Raw genomic sequence first — 15,609 nt, forward strand, 5'->3', positions numbered from 1 at the left:
GGCATAAATTATTTTCCCCGCCATACGCAAATAGGTAGTCGCCGCGACGGATTCTCGCGATTAAACATTTTCTCGTTTCGTTTTTTCGCCATCCAAACTGCCGAGTTTATCTTTCCATAACGCGACGTCCCTCTCGATGCGGTACTCGCGTACCCCACTCTCTTCACAAGCTTCAGCTTAATCACTGGGACGCTCAGTCTATATTTACTATGTCTATGCTTATAACACTGAATCGTTTAATATTCACTGTTTTCAGTGATATAATCCACTGATTGACTTTTAGATACTTGAGGCGCAATCGAGGGGAAAACCGCCGAGGGCATTGTGGTGTACAGATTTCGAGCATTACTAGGCATTTCTTGGACATTATAAAGAATCCAGAGGGAGAGAGAGAGAGGGGGGGGGAGAGAGAGAGAGATTGATTGATTGATTGATTGATTGATCTGTATTACCCTTTTCAGCTATTTTAATACACCAGTAATAATAAGTCGCGTCTGTTTTTCACTAACATCGCTTATTATTTTTATCTTATTCTTTAGGTAATTAGGTAATAGGCCTTTTACTATTTTTAAGAGAGAGAGAGAGGGAGAGATAAAACAACATAAAATAAGATAAAATAATGCCCACTGGGCAATACTGCCGTCCAAACCTACAAAGTAGGTTGTGTCTCCATTTTTCGGCCATTGTAGTTAACTCACTTTCTATGCTTCTTAGAGAAGTATCCGTTGTCCTACAAGGACATACTGCAACGCGTATAAGTTACTTTATGTTAATCTAGTGCTCTTGCTGCTTTCTAGCCTTGTAGGGCAGCGGATATTTCCCTAAGAAACATAGAAAGTGAGTTAGCTGCAATGGCCAAAAATGGAGATACTGCTTTTTAGGTTATGATGGCAGATTAGTAGGCATTGGTGTACTTAATTTTGTTCAGCGGTTTACCCTTCCGACGCGTGAATGGACGATAATAAAATAGAATGGGGAAATTTTTCATCGCTTACTACGTGCCTCGTCGATTACGACGTGTTTAGAAGCGCATCCCGTGCAATTTAGACTCCCCGCTAAACGTTTCGCGCACGCTCCGCCGATTGGCAATCGAACCTCCGAGATCGCCGCTCCGCCCTCGACCGGGATCCGGCGATCCGGCGATTACGCGGATCGCGTGGCCGCGAATCGTGCACCGGCGCGGCGTTCCGCAAGGTAGCAATGAAAATCTATACGCGCGAATTAAACGAAAGACGATCCCTAATAACGCCAGGGCGTCTCCCTCTCCTTCGCGAGGCGTAGTTAACAGCCCGACAATTATATATTCGTCGGAAACGCTCGTCGCGGTAAGCTGCATCGCGTAAACGCCGCATCCGCAGCAGGGACCACGCTAATTTTCCGCGAACGCTGCAACGTTACCCCGGTTTGCGGTTCCTGGTCCAACCCCGGAGTAGTCCGGACGTACCTATTTTCAATGATGATACCGCACGGCCCGGGCGCGCTCTCTCATCCGGGTCGTATTCTCGTAATTCGCCTTCGGGGCAGCCACCGCCGCGCGCGGTATTCGCCTCTCCCGCTTCCCAAATAGCGGGATCGGGAGGAGGCAAAAAAAGAAGGAGAAAAAAAAAGGAGAGGAGATCTTTTGAAGGCAGCGCGTCGGCGCCGGTGCGGCACCATAAATCTCGCACGCCGTGGATTTACACCGTACCATCCCGGAGAATGCGGTATAATGAGAATTGTAGAGGAGTATCGCGCGCTCGCGCGCGCGTCGCCGACAGATGTCCGCCGAGGGAAATCGTCCTACCTGCGCGCGGCGGTCCTGCCGAGTCCTCTGGCTTTGATCTCGGCGAAACAGATAACAATTATATTTACGGCTATACGTTTACTAATTAACGCCATTTGTAGCCGTACAATTTGGCACGGCGGGAAAATTATTCTCGCGGCCGTCTCGATTGGTTTCATCGTCGGCTAATTAAGATACTTGTCTCGTGTGTTTATGCCCCGCGTTATTAAAATAAGGGAAAAAAAGAGGGAGGGGGGAAGGAGAGCACTCTCGATACGTTGCCGGTTGTAATCTTTTGCGGATGGACATTCGAAAAGAATTATGGTAAATGCAAGTTCGCTCGCTAAGACGTCCCGGCGAAAAGTTTCACGCCAACGGCAGGTAGATCGCTCCCCCTCCGTCTGAAACTCGACGTAAACCCGCTCCCGATAAAAAGCCGCATTCAAGGCCCCTACCTAACTGAGCTTCCTCCTGCGTCCGCGCGATACTCGGTGTGTTAAATAATTTAACCAATTAGTCACGAGTTAAGTGACTATCCGCTAAAAAGAAATCAGATGCAAATTACTCGCGCGTCGGGATACCGCAACCGCCTTTTCCGGCGGGCACCTCGCACGCCGGGACGGACTCGACGAGTATTCGCGCGTATAAGGCAAATCCAATTCCCCCCCGGTAGCCGCCGCGTCGAGGCTCGGCTCAGCTCGGCCGGCTGTGGGCAGCTTCGCGCCGCCGCGTCCTCCGGATCCGGGAAAATACACGCGAGAGCCGCGCGTACGTCCCCGCGCGCGGTTCTAGTACAAATATTGAAACGAGTCCCCCAGCTCCCGGTCCCGTTCCACGGAACGTGTTAGACCGAGCTCTTAACGGAGACGAAGTCGAGCGTGATGCGGGGAATCCCACTTGAGTACGACGCGCTCCGTTCGGGAATGCCGCGGCAGACGCGCGGCGGGCTCGGGAAGCCGTAATGAGCCGCCGTGGGAAACCGGGGGGAGCGAGGTAACCGACGTCGTCGTCCTCTTTGCCACCGCCGCCGATTCTCGCTACCGAGAGCCGCGGGAAAGAAAGAAAGCGAGCGAGCGCACGCGCGACGCGCCTTGGCTTCGCTCTTCTCGCTCTACCGCGTCGCGACGCACCTGCGTCGTCGCCGTCGCAGATTATGAGACTAAGCTCGGTCAGCAGGTGCCGCTTACTTCCGCCAAGAATCGACGAATGGAGCGTCTTTGAAATTGCTTTTGAAATCACAAAAGGTCGAAAATATACGCCGAGACAACATCTTTATACTGTTATTGGCGACAAATATTGTCATATGCCTCGGTGATCGAGTTGGTTGTGAGACTCGCGCGTAGAGTGTACGGAGGTCCAGGTTCAAACCCTGGCTGGGGTAATATTTTTCGCAATAAATTTTCTGTATTATTAAAGATGCCAGGTATGTTCAAGAAAACACCGACGTTAATTACCGCTGGCGACATTGCAGAATTCTGATTAGATTCTTTGAAATTTGTCTCGGAAATATACGATTTTTTAATATTTGCAAAACACAAAAAAATAAAGATCGGCAGCGAGGGGAAAAAGTACTACAACTGATTGTCTTGTTCATTAGTAATTTCGTAAAACCCACGGGAAGATGATCGATGTGTTTATGTAATAATGAAATAAGTTTCTGCATATTAATGAAACGGAATTGTGGGTGTAACGTTTGTACGGCTCTATCCTGGTATGCATTATACAATATGGAATGACTCTAGTAGAGTAACTTTCACGGAACACCTGCGTGCTAGCGAAACAGGTGATGGGCGGACGGCTCGCAACGTGGCGTATTCATATATAAAACCCGCTTGTACAGAAGTGTCGGCTCGAGCTCGTTTCTTACGCTGAGAAAAATTCTCATTGGATAAACCGATTAGGCAGTGACTCCGGTGGAAAATTAACCATCGGTTTTTCTGAGTAAGCTTTCCGGTCAAATTATGGATATATTCGATGAAATTTATGCAATGGAGTCCGCAGCCACCGGTGAAGTTTAATCGAAAAACCAATTATATGTTTCATCGGGTATACAATTTAATTGAATATATCAGTTTGTTAATAATTTATTATCCGATTGGATAGGCCAGGATACTTTTCTCGGTGTACGAACGTAGCGTAGGAAAATAAAAGTCAGCGGGTCGCATCGCACAGTGCTATTTTCGAAAAACGTAAGCACATTCGCGTTTTAAGTGCCTCCTGCACGAAGGTGCGGTTAGTATGGGTGTTTTGGTGGGGCCCCTTTGATTTTTATAAATTCATATGACTTTTTTTCACTCAAGAAATTATAATATTGATGTTATGTAACTGTTACTCGGTGTTTACTGGAATGTCCAAACATACGACTTTAATATCTTTTCTTTATTTTATTTCATCGGCGACCGGGTCTGAAATTTCGCGTACTGATAGATAAAACTTACAACTACAACATACTTGAGTTTCAATTTTTTCTACTCTTGGTCGGTCTATGCAGGAGCCACCTAAATTATTCATTTTTCATGACGTTGATATTACACGGTGCATTCGCTTATTAGAGAGTTTTTGCAATACCGTCTCTTCAGATACGGTGAATGTCAAGACGAAACTGAGCACGTGCAGAACCCAATAACGTCACTTTGCCGTATCTGCAGAGGCGGTACTGCAAAAACTCTCTATCGTCTCTTCAGAAATACGATACCTCATTTTAAAAGTGACCCTCGATAATTTTTCTTGCACTTTTCATGTCTGCGGGAACGAAAGATTCCCAACATTCTCTACCAAAAAGGAAAACGTTTCGGACATATCCGGGTTAAGGTCGCCGTAGAAAAATATATGTGCGTGCAAAACGTAAAGTAACCGAAAGGCGGCGCCGTTGAAAGTCGCGGAGAAACAGCAGAGCGATTAAAGGACAAGGCCGAATTGGCAATTTGCGCACGCAGAGGAATCTCGCTGCGCGCTACAAACCAGGTATTTCCAGACGGTTACGATTCAACGTGATGCCCAAACGGATATAGTCGTTCGAGGCGATGACGCTAAGTATAAGCGATACATCAGTCTGCATAAGCGAAAATCCATTTGATCGTCGACGTTGATGAACGCGTTGTAAGCGGCGTGTACGATCGTGCAGGCCGAGTTACTCGCGTGCAGGATGCACCTAGATGCAGGGGTACTCAAACTGTGCGACTGTATTCCGCGAAAACAGGACGCGTCCTCTCCTCTCCTTGAATTATACTCTCGGGTCTCGCATCGAGGTCTTTCCTTGATTTCCTTCATCCTCGCAGAGTCTCTCATTTCTCCGGAAACGCGCGTTTCATCAACTGCGAATGAAAATGATCTCGTCGCCTCGGATTTTCCGCGCACTTTGCAGTGCGTTTTAAGTGACGCTGTCGGCCATGGAAATTAAAATTTCTAAATCTTGACAGTATTAAGGGGATCCTAAAGCCGCTGGCGAACTCGATCGGTGTCGATAAGATAGGAGATGGAATTAAAAACGTCAATTATCGATATTTTTAATTCCAAGTTCTACTCGGTCCGAGAAATTTATAGCCAATCAATTTGTAACTTTTGCGAAAAAGCAATTTTATTAGCTACACATTGCTCGGACCGAGATTTTGGATCGAATTCTAGCATCGTCAACACCATTACTTTACTGACAATCTGACAGATGTTTGGCAGCGACCTTTCTCGAAAAAGCCTGCAACTATTTCTACACGCCATACTGCTCTTTTTCTCTTCTTCTGGACTTATTAGAAGTAATCTTTTTTTCTAGGCTATTAATCTTATAATAGTTCTAATTGCACGATATTGTTCTTATACGTTGTCCCTAGAGTATGCTGGTCTCATTTTGTATATATTTATTGTAGAATTCTTGCATCAAGAAAATATTGTCGTCAAGTGTACCAAAAATTAGTAAAATTTTTTTTATATAAATAAAGTCTACCAACATAGTCTAGATTTTGCTGCGTACTTTAATTCCGTAAAAGAATTTTGCATTTCTATAAAGCCAATTAAAAGATTACTTCTAACAAAGAATGTCGGTAAAACAGACGGCTTTGGGATTCCTTTAATCTCTCAAATGTCCGCAAACGCGCTTTACGAGCGTGCAGATGCGCTTTCCTCGCGCGCAATAAACGTAACGTGCATTCACGCGCCGCGACGTGTCTCATCTCTCGCGGAATAGGAGTCAATTAAGACGCGGGCGCGTTGGAAGTCCCATTGTGGTGCCGGCTGCTGACCGCATTTCCGCGTCCGATGCTCGTCGATTCGCGCCGGCCTACGTCGGTCGGCCGCGCGAAAAATGGCGCGGTTTGAGAACCCTGGGGTCTACCGGTGTGGGCACGGCACGGTACGGTACGGTAAGACAGCCGGTAATTCCGTCGTGCGACATTGGCCACGCCGCGGTTGCGGTACCAGCGCGGCCGCCTGCCGACGGGGCACCATAGCGCACGCGGCGATTATGCCGGCCGCCTCTCGCTCTGAGAGAAGTAATAGCAATTTCTATCTGCGCGCGGCAGCCGCAAGACGTAAGTATGCCGATCGCCACAATGTAGTCTTACACGCCGGAGGCTGGGCGAACGCAGTTACCGGATATCGCATTTGCCTGTCGGGTCGAAGGGCGGCGCGGGAAATCGAGCCCGCGAGAAAAATGCCGCCGCGGCTTGTATCGGCTTATCGTGGATATCTGTCGGGGAGGGAAGAGAAAAATGGAGACCGAAAGGGTGGGGGCGCCGCCGCTGAGGAGACGCTTCTCGCCTTGGATCGTAAAGATTTATCGATCCGCGGGAAATCGGTCTACCATCAACGATGGTCATTAACGAGTCGTTAAGTTCTTTTTACGATTAGATTGTCGCGAGACGGCCGCGGAGAAATCGTGTCGGGAATGTGAAACGATGTGCTAAGTATATACCCCGGCGAGAGGGAAGAGTGAGAGACGCTTTCTTTGTCCGGTATCAGGGTCATTATGTTTTTATGTATCTTGAAGCGTTCATAAATCGAATCGGCCGATGACGGACTCGCGGACGGACCGTTCGATTTAATTCAATTAAATTTAGAAGTTAAATTACGTTTCCTGACGTTTATTGACCTCGGTTACGCGTGACGAACCTCGCGGGAGGGAAGTCGTCGCTACTATGCGCTAGAGACCCTGTAATCTCAGAGACTGGCCATAAGAGTTTGTCAAATTCCCGCGAGTGAGAGAGAAACATAGGCTAACTCGCTGTTCTACACTGAAAAAAAACTCTGATAGATTCAACCAGTCGTCTGTTAGAAAATGGGCGAATCAGAATTCCTTTAGGACTTACCAGAATTCCTTTAGGAATTACCATGAAAGATATTTCATAACCAGAAGTTTGCTGGACTTCATTACAAATCTGTTAAATCCTAAAGGAATTCTGATTCGTCCATTTTCTAACAGACGACTGGTTGAATCTATCAGATTTTTTTTCAGTCTACGATCGCTGCGATCGTAGTGTTTCTCTCTCACTCGCAGGAATTTGACGAACTCTTATAGCCAGTCACTTGATTACAGGGTCTCTACTACGCGCGTGCATTTTGCGCTCGATATCGGAACGCAGCTCGGGCGACTCTCGCGCGCGTTATTACCGGACGTCGCGGCTAATCCCGGTAGCTAATCGAATGATCCGCAATAAGACGCGGCACGTTTTGCGCCCGGTGTCACTCGAACGTCGCCGTTCCTCCCCCCCCGCGAGTCTTATTTAACGCCCAGCGGCATTCCGCCGGCGGTTTTTGCGCGACCGCCGCCATCCATTGAGCGAAATCCTCGCCTCGCTTCGCCTCGCGTGTGACAGTTTTTGCGGTGAACGCGCGAGGATGCGCCCTTCGCCGATCGCACCTCCGGCACGAGAAGATCTCAAGATCTACCTTGGGGGACTGGATCCGCCGACGGAACGGAGGTCGGCATCGCGGAGGAGGCGTGTCGCGCACGTACAGATGAATCGCCATGTTACATCCCTCACGAATGGACCCAATTGCACGTGGGCACAATCCAGCGAGAACATTCATGTTGTTCAACCGTGCGCTATTTGTGACGGACGCCTTTATTATGGATACAAGTTGAAACTCGGCCGTGATAATCCGATGCGCCTGCGAGTCGGTTACGTTGTGGATGAAATATTGTTCCTCCCAGGCCACGACTGTGAATGTGCAATTTTTCACAAAATAGTTCAATCAGATTGAGTGCAGCTTATTGTCGCCAGTGGTAATTAAACAAGGGGAATCTTTTTAAATAGTTAAACTTGAGTCTGAAATAAAAACTGGTCTTTTCGGATTAGAACTTTAAAAACTGGTCAATCTCTCTCTAATTATTCATTTTATTATTTCGTGAAAACGTACACATTCCTGGTTCGGCATGAGAAGAACGACGTGGCCTACTTCGAGTACCGTACAATCATTGGAGCATGTGAAAAATAGGTAAATTGTACACTTTGCCGTTTTAAGGAAAGCTTCTCGCATGAGAATTAGGACGTGCACGGTAAATAAGAAGAGATATTACCGTAAAGGACGTACAGTTTAACGACAGCCTACAGAAGGAGTTAGGGAACAACGAATATACACAAGAAGATTTGTGCTACATTGCCAGAAATGTTCATTAATCTGTTAGCCGCGACACGCGAAAAAGCACTTTCAAACTAACCAGTGAAGAACATGTTTTTGTTATAAAACGTTATCTTTGTCCCTCGCTGTTAATCCACGGATAGTACCGTCTAAAAAGAGATGCACAAAGTTTTCCAAGGAATGGAGAGAAATGAAATCAACGAGTGCGCGCCGCTCATGTATTATACATCTAATTAACATGTTAATTCGGAGATGGACTTAGCTTAAGCGTGAAAGACGAATATGAGAGCCTGTTGAAATAGACGAGATTTATGTTAAAGTAGTAGCTAATAGCCCAGCGGACAAGAAATAGGGTTCTCTCGATTTGGGCGGTCTGGGCTCTTCAAGCTCCTCTCTATCTCTATGTGCTGATATCCCCACGAAGGGTACAGGTAACGATATCTGAACGGTGGACCGAGCGGAAGACTCTTCGATATGTTAATTCGGATCTGTATCTAAATGCGATCGACAAGAGCCAGTGTGTCGTTTGCCGATCCCGATCTGACGTCGAATTAGACGAAACAATATTTTTCGGAGTCCTTGAAGCTGAATTTCGTTTCTCCGCTGCAAGTCGGGTAAGAGGAATCTCGCGTACTTATACACGTATGTGTATACACAGCTGAAGATTTTTCGAGACAAGAATAAGCCGAGTTTATAAACGTGAAATCCACTTTAAACGCGAAGTCGTATCCAAAGTGGATCTTACAGATTATGTTATTTATTCTCGCAGCGCTTGCATTTCGCGAGTCTCTTATCCAGAGATAGAAACTAAAACCGAGTCTCTGCTCGAGTTATCAATTCCATTTAGCACTTGCGAGCAATTAGTCTTTTATCTTTTCCGTAGGACGGATCATCTCGTCTGCAGCAATTTAAGGATCGTAATGCGACCAGTTGCCCCGCGGCGTAGAAACGTATCTCTTTATTCTCGTTTTTCGCCAGCCGGCACTTAATCGCGACGGCGGAGCGAACGAAATGTCGTCTCGCGTACAACATGGAGAAACGCGGTATGTCTCTTAGGACGACATCGTTGCAGAAGTATAAGCAGAGGTTGTTCCTCGCGGAGAACAGAACGAAGCAGAACAGAGTAGAGCGGAGCAGACGAGAGCAAAGCGGAGCGTCCTCGGCTCGCCCGCTCGGGGGCCCCGGGGCCCGTCGCGGGGCACGCATACGCGGAACCGGTGAGGCCCACGGCGAGAGGCGTCGGGCCCCGACACGCCGCGCGTATTAGAAACGAATATAAATATATCGAGAGGAGCGAGAGACAGAAAGAGAAGGAGGCTCTCTCCTGGGCAAAGAAGAGGGGAGTTTGCGCACGTATTGGTAAAGTCGGAGAGTTACACGCACCGACGCGGCTCTCGCACGCTCGTTCCTCCTTCCTCGCGCGGGGCCGGCACTCGCTTGCGGGCCCCAGCCTGCCCCCCCCCTTCGTCCCGTGTCCCGCAGACACGGGGGCCCGCTGAGTCCCAGAGTATGCTCAGTGTCCGCTCGGCCTCAGCACGCCCCGTGCCGGTGGAGCGAAGGACGAGGACGCCGCCTCTCGAAGGTTTTAACGCGTCGCGCCGCGCCGCGCAGCGCGTTAATCGCATTCCCTCGTGTTCCCGGCGATCCGCCGTCAAGTTTCCGCGCGGGTGTCGCGAATTGCGAACGGACGCGGGGGAACCATCCTCCGAGAAGTGCTGCGCCTTCCGCGTGGATCGCTCGAGCGACACGCGCGTCGTCCGCGGCTGTCATTCGCGCGCGCGTCCGCCGCAATCGGGTGGGCCCGAGAGGGACGCGAGTTCCAGAGATCGCGTATCTCGGGTCGCGGCCGATCGACCGACCGTCTTTGTACCGCGCGATAGGTGTCGCGTATTAAAACGTTAATCCGTGCTGTACTACCGGTTATACGTACAGATTGGTCCTCATCCCTCCGACCGCCTCACCCACCCTACCTGCCTCTCTTTCTTCCTCTCCATCTGTCTTTCTCCCCCTTTATCTTTCACGATCCCGCCCTCCCGCGCCCCTCGCCTCCTACGGCGACTGCTTTCGCCGGAGCGCACTCGATCCTCTCCCTTTCCTTGTTCTCTCTCCGATCACCCCCCCCCCCGCTCTTCCACTGCCTCCCTCGCCCTTGCTGCTCGAGACCGAGGTCGCGGGTTCGCTCGCGTTTCGCGAGCGCGCGTGCCGACCGGGAGATGGTGAACGGGCGGCGCGATGAGCCCGATCCTGCCGGTGGCGAGACGTTCGCGAGACGACGACGGCGACGATACGGTGCCGCGGCACCGCGCGATTGAGCCCTCCGTTCTCGCGTCCGCTCCGTCCGGCACCTGGCGGCTCGATCGCGACGCGAGACGCCTCCGTTCTCGCGGGACGAAACAGATCCTTCCCATTTCCTCCCTACGTCCGTCCCGCGGCGGCGCGATGTTCCCGCGAGCGCGGGCGTCGTTGACATCTCGCGATAATGGAGCGCACTGCAACGGGACAGAATCGGCGAACGGATCGGGCAGTCTTTGTGGCGACTGACAGGAACGCGCTCGAGGGAAGCGAAAAGGAAGTTTCGAGCGGCGTAGAGGCCTAAAGTGTCGAATATCACTGATGGCGGCTGGATGACCGATTGTCTATCGATCGGGCTACATTGACGCCAGGGCGAGGACACTGACGAACGATAAGAGCTGAAGCGTACGTCTCGTTAGCTCCCCCCGAGAGGACTCCGAATACAAGAGCGAATATATCGGCAAAAAGTCCGTTCGCGACGGGCAAACGCCGGCCTCCTGGGCGAGCCATCGCCTTCCAGGAAAGCCAGGCTCCAGACGCAATCAAGAGCGTATACCACGAGAGGCATTTAATACGCTTATACCCGCAGAAGGGTTTCTACGTGGGAGCAAAAACCCCGGCGTGTCTCGAGTGCCCCGAAGCGTCGTCTTATTAGCTTTTGCGGGAGGACGAGCGGCGGTGGTCGCGAAAAGGGACATAATACACCGGGGGGCGCGGGGGAGGCAGGGGGTTGGGAGGAACGAGAGTGGTTCCCCGCCGGCGTTCCCTAGATTAGAAGGTCCCGGCCACGGCGATTATTACCGTCGGGGGCCGGGGTTACGCCGTGTAGCACACAGAGGAAGAAACCGCCGGTGGAAATCGATCTTAACGACCACCGTCCCCGTCGGCCCGGATGTGGTTGCCGTTGCTCGCCGGTCTTCGCGTTCGCCGTTCATCGCGCAAGAAGAGGCATGTCGAGCCTGGCGCGGAGAAGACGCACGGCGGTGCTCGGCTCGAAGCGATGGTGGCAGGGCGGATGCTGGGCCACCAGGAGCCACCAGGAGGCGTACCTGCGAAAGCTCTACGGCAGAAAGAACAACCAGGACGCCAGGAGTAGCGTCGAGCAGAACGACGAGGACGCCGCGGCGCGTCCCGCCGGCATCGACGCGCCCTGGACTACGCCCGGCGTCTACGACCTGCCGACCATCACCGACGCCGAGCACCACTACCTGGACGCGTTTCTGAGAAATCGCGAGAACGGCGCGAGCGGCAATGACGACGACGACGTCGACGACGTCGTCGCCGCGATGGTCGGCTGCCCGGCGCTGGCGGCGACGCGCGCCAGCCCGACGGAGAAGTGCGTGGAGTTCCTGAAGGGCGCCCATCACGACGACGGGACCAGTTTCGGTCGCCGTGCCGCGGGAGACGCGGAATGCGGCCGCGTAGCTGACTGCGGCTCGGTGCATTCGGGTTACGATGCGGCCGCCGGCTGTTCGGAGTAAGTTACTGCCGGCGCTGACGAAGAGGAATGCGTTTTTCAATATTTCGACATTCTTTTTTTTTCTCGGACGTGAAATTTCCCCCTGCGGTTCGAGGAGGCCAGGGAGTTAAATTAAAATGTGCCGCGTGAAAAGATGGTGGAGCGTTCGTTACCAAATCTAGGCGATGAGTCTGCGCGTGTACGTTGGGCGTGCGAGACATTTTCGGTTATAAATCCGAGGTATTTAACATGAAGTGTCTGTTGAAATTATGCCAGTGAAAATTGAGAGCCGTTGGCGAATTCTACACTTTGCAGGCATGAAGCCATATTTTATTTCCGCGTCTGTTTTTCATTTCAACAAGCTCGATTTAAGCTGCAAAGTGGTTTTCGAGATGCGTATTTAATACCATAACAAATTAGGAATATGCGAGAGAATTAGAGTCGCAGACCAACTGAACTGTACTACACACGCAGGAGTTACGCTGTTATTGGAGTCGAGCGATATCACACGATATATTTTCACAGAAATTGGATTTAACGAGCCGGGAATTTAACGAGGCGAGGATTTCGAGAAGTAAAAATCGAATGCCGCGTGACTGAAACATATTATCAAGTTTGCTTTTATTACCTTGTCTACTTTCACGTAGGCTTATCTGGAGCGCAATTTCCCGTTTAATAGCCTTACCGTCCTCTCTCGACGGTGGAAAACGACATATTTGCACAGCCCACAGCGGAATCTCTATTAATCAGGAATCGTTGCTCGGCCGCGCGGTGGAAGACATCCTCGCGCGAACGTCTCGATAGCAGTTTCGCTCGCTGATGCGGAACATGTGGAACAGCACGTGTGTGCGATTTCCGTGCGCGCTCGCGGAGCGGAGAACTTCAGATTGAAACGTATCGATTTATTCAAGCGAGGAACCAGTCGCTGTCGGTGGTCAGGCGAGATAATAATTCATCCTTCGTTCTATTTTGTCGTGTGCATCAAGTTCTATTTCGATCGTTACTACGTCCCCAATTTGTCTCTTACGTCTTCACTACGTCCCCGATTTTCATCTTGTATCATTGCACATGTGACGCGCACTAATAAGCGCGGCGCATATTTACGGACGGGGCAGAATTTCCGGATATTGTCGGATATACCTTGGACACGTAGTTCCACATTCCAGAATTCTGGGCCGCCCTAACCCAGGTAGATTTTACAGGACTTAGGTCTGTAATTAGGTGAGATTCCAGGCTCTAATAATAGGAAGATCCTAAATTGTAGGTCTGTAATTTAATTCGGAGAAACATGAAACACAATTGCGCTCCTCAAGGATTACCCCCGTGAGAATCTTTTCACGTCTATCTTGCGATCGTGATATGTACAATTATATTTCGCATATATTTCTGTCGCACTTCCCATCAGACAATGTGGCGTGACAGAGAACTTATTCGACCAGGTAATTTAATGCAACGCGGATAACAATGACGACAGCGGCCGTAACACTGTTCTCTAAAAAATTAAGACGGACATTCTAATCTCTGTCAAGTACACAGACGTAAGGGAGAATTTTCTCTTAAAATTTCTCCTGAAAGTCATGTGATCGTGGGACAACATGGCATTTTGAAGAACTTTATGAGAGTTTGTCAAAGGTTACACAGTTGGAAATTTTGTGTTTTCTTGTTAAAGAAAATGCCGGTTAAAATTTTTGCGTTAAATGTTCAACACATTCATGTGTTAATTTAAGTTAATTGACCTCGAATGTAAAATTATTTAAGTACTTGAAACGAAATGTTAAAACAACACAATGCGTACTTATTTTTTAATCTGACACAATACATATGTTCTATATTATTAGTAACAAGACTTATCTGTTAAAATTTACAGAATAAAATGTTGATTTTGTTCTATATGACATAAGTGAGAGTGATTTTGAACCGTCATTTGACGTATTACATCTGCGAAATGTAAAAATTACATTTTTTAAATTTGTCATTAAAAATATGTTAATTATACACAAAATTTATTTCAAATTATTTTGAGATTTACATTTAGTTTGTGTTGAAATATTAATAGAGTATTAGTGTCCTCATTTAACATATCCATATTATGTTAAATCAACACAAAAATTTGTGTGGACCGTTTGGGACATGTGATATCTAATTAAATTATGTTAAATTCAACACACATTATTCAACTGTGTAATGGTAAAATTTCAAAAAGCTTCATAAAATTCTGTGAAACGCTGTGTTGTCGCACGATTACAATATTTTCAGGATAAATTTTAAAAGAAGATGCTCTCCGGGTACGATCTGGCAGCGCGATTAAAAAAGATATTTAGATATTAACGAAATAACCGTTGTTCTTATGAGTATGTATTTTTCCTTACAGGAAAGTGTGCAGGAGCTGCAGGTGCCCGCGGGAGGAGCACCAGAGGGTTTCGACGGAGGCGGGCGGTCCCTCGGGACTCGGCCTGGGCCCGGGCCCGCCGATGGCGATGGCGATGGCCTTTCCAAGCGGCGCCGGGGGCGCGCCTCACCAGGAGCCGTTCAAGAGCCCGGTGCAAGCCGCGCCGGCCGGCCTCGCGCTGCAGGAGGCTCTGATGCAGCATCACCAGAGGCACTCGCAGAGCGACGACGACAGCGGCTGCGCGCTCGAGGAGTACACGTGGGTGCCGCCCGGGCTGAGGCCCGACCAGGTAAAATGAAGTACAGATTTATTTCACCCCGGGATCACGAAGCGTCCTGCGGGCACCGTGCGCGCCGAATCCCTCAAAAATAGAAACTAACGAGCGTACACGCGCGGCGTAGTGGCGTTTCAAAGAAGGCCGGGGATTAAAATAACGAGGCTGAAGTAAGTCGGGTAAACAGGGCGCAGAAATGTTTACACACCTTTACACTTTGTGTAATGATAGAGATCAATTAACGCGCTGTTGAGGCAGGAGAGGAAAAGAGGTGGAGAGACGGGGACCGCGGTCGCGTATGCGTGTAATGCGAGGGTGTCCCCGGCGATTCGTCTCGCCGGGGACCAGTGACCGCGGTGGCGGGCCCGCAGATCGCCGGGACGATTACCATCGTGAACGACGACGGCGCAGTGAGTCATCAGACCCCGCGCCGGTGAAAGCTCTCGCTGGGCATAACGATGATAAAGCGTAATCGAGGGGTTCACCCCGAAAAAGGGCATGAAAGGAGAGAATGCACAAGACGCAAAATGTATTAACTGTACGGTCGTACCCTTCGATCTTCCCTTTCGACAGATTCCGTTCTTAAAAAAAGGAACGCCCGAGGATCATGCTGCCGTATAACGCGATATAAACAAACTTCGGCGAACTCGATTCTTTCGAAATAATTTTTAATAATTATCAATGCTCTCCTCCCTCCCCCTTTCTTTTATTTTTACCTTCTCTTTTATTTTTATTTGGTCTTAGGAATATGCTGTTGCAATAGTTTTCCAATTATTGAACATTTTTGTGTATCTCTCTCTCTCTCTCTCTCTCTCTCTCTCTCTCTCTCTCTCTCTCTCTCTCTCTCTCTCTCTCTCTCTCTC

At 49.4% G+C, this 15,609-nt stretch overlaps 1 protein-coding gene across 1 annotated transcript in view; it reads left to right on the forward strand.

Annotated features, from left to right (window-relative positions):
* Positions 1 to 11,574: 11,574 nt before the first annotated feature.
* LOC105564429 (protein espinas-like) overlaps positions 11,575 to 15,609 on the forward strand; it is a 17,007-nt gene continuing 12,972 nt past the window's right edge. The window contains exons 1-2 of the mRNA XM_012016784.1: positions 11,575 to 12,101; positions 14,455 to 14,761. Coding sequence (XP_011872174.1) covers positions 11,575 to 12,101; positions 14,455 to 14,761 — 834 coding nt within the window. The remainder of the gene's footprint in view (positions 12,102 to 14,454; positions 14,762 to 15,609) is intronic.

Source organism: Vollenhovia emeryi, unplaced genomic scaffold (assembly GCF_000949405.1).
Source record: "Vollenhovia emeryi isolate VEMERY1.0 unplaced genomic scaffold, V.emery_V1.0 DF939165.1, whole genome shotgun sequence".
NCBI lineage: Eukaryota > Metazoa > Arthropoda > Insecta > Hymenoptera > Formicidae > Vollenhovia > Vollenhovia emeryi.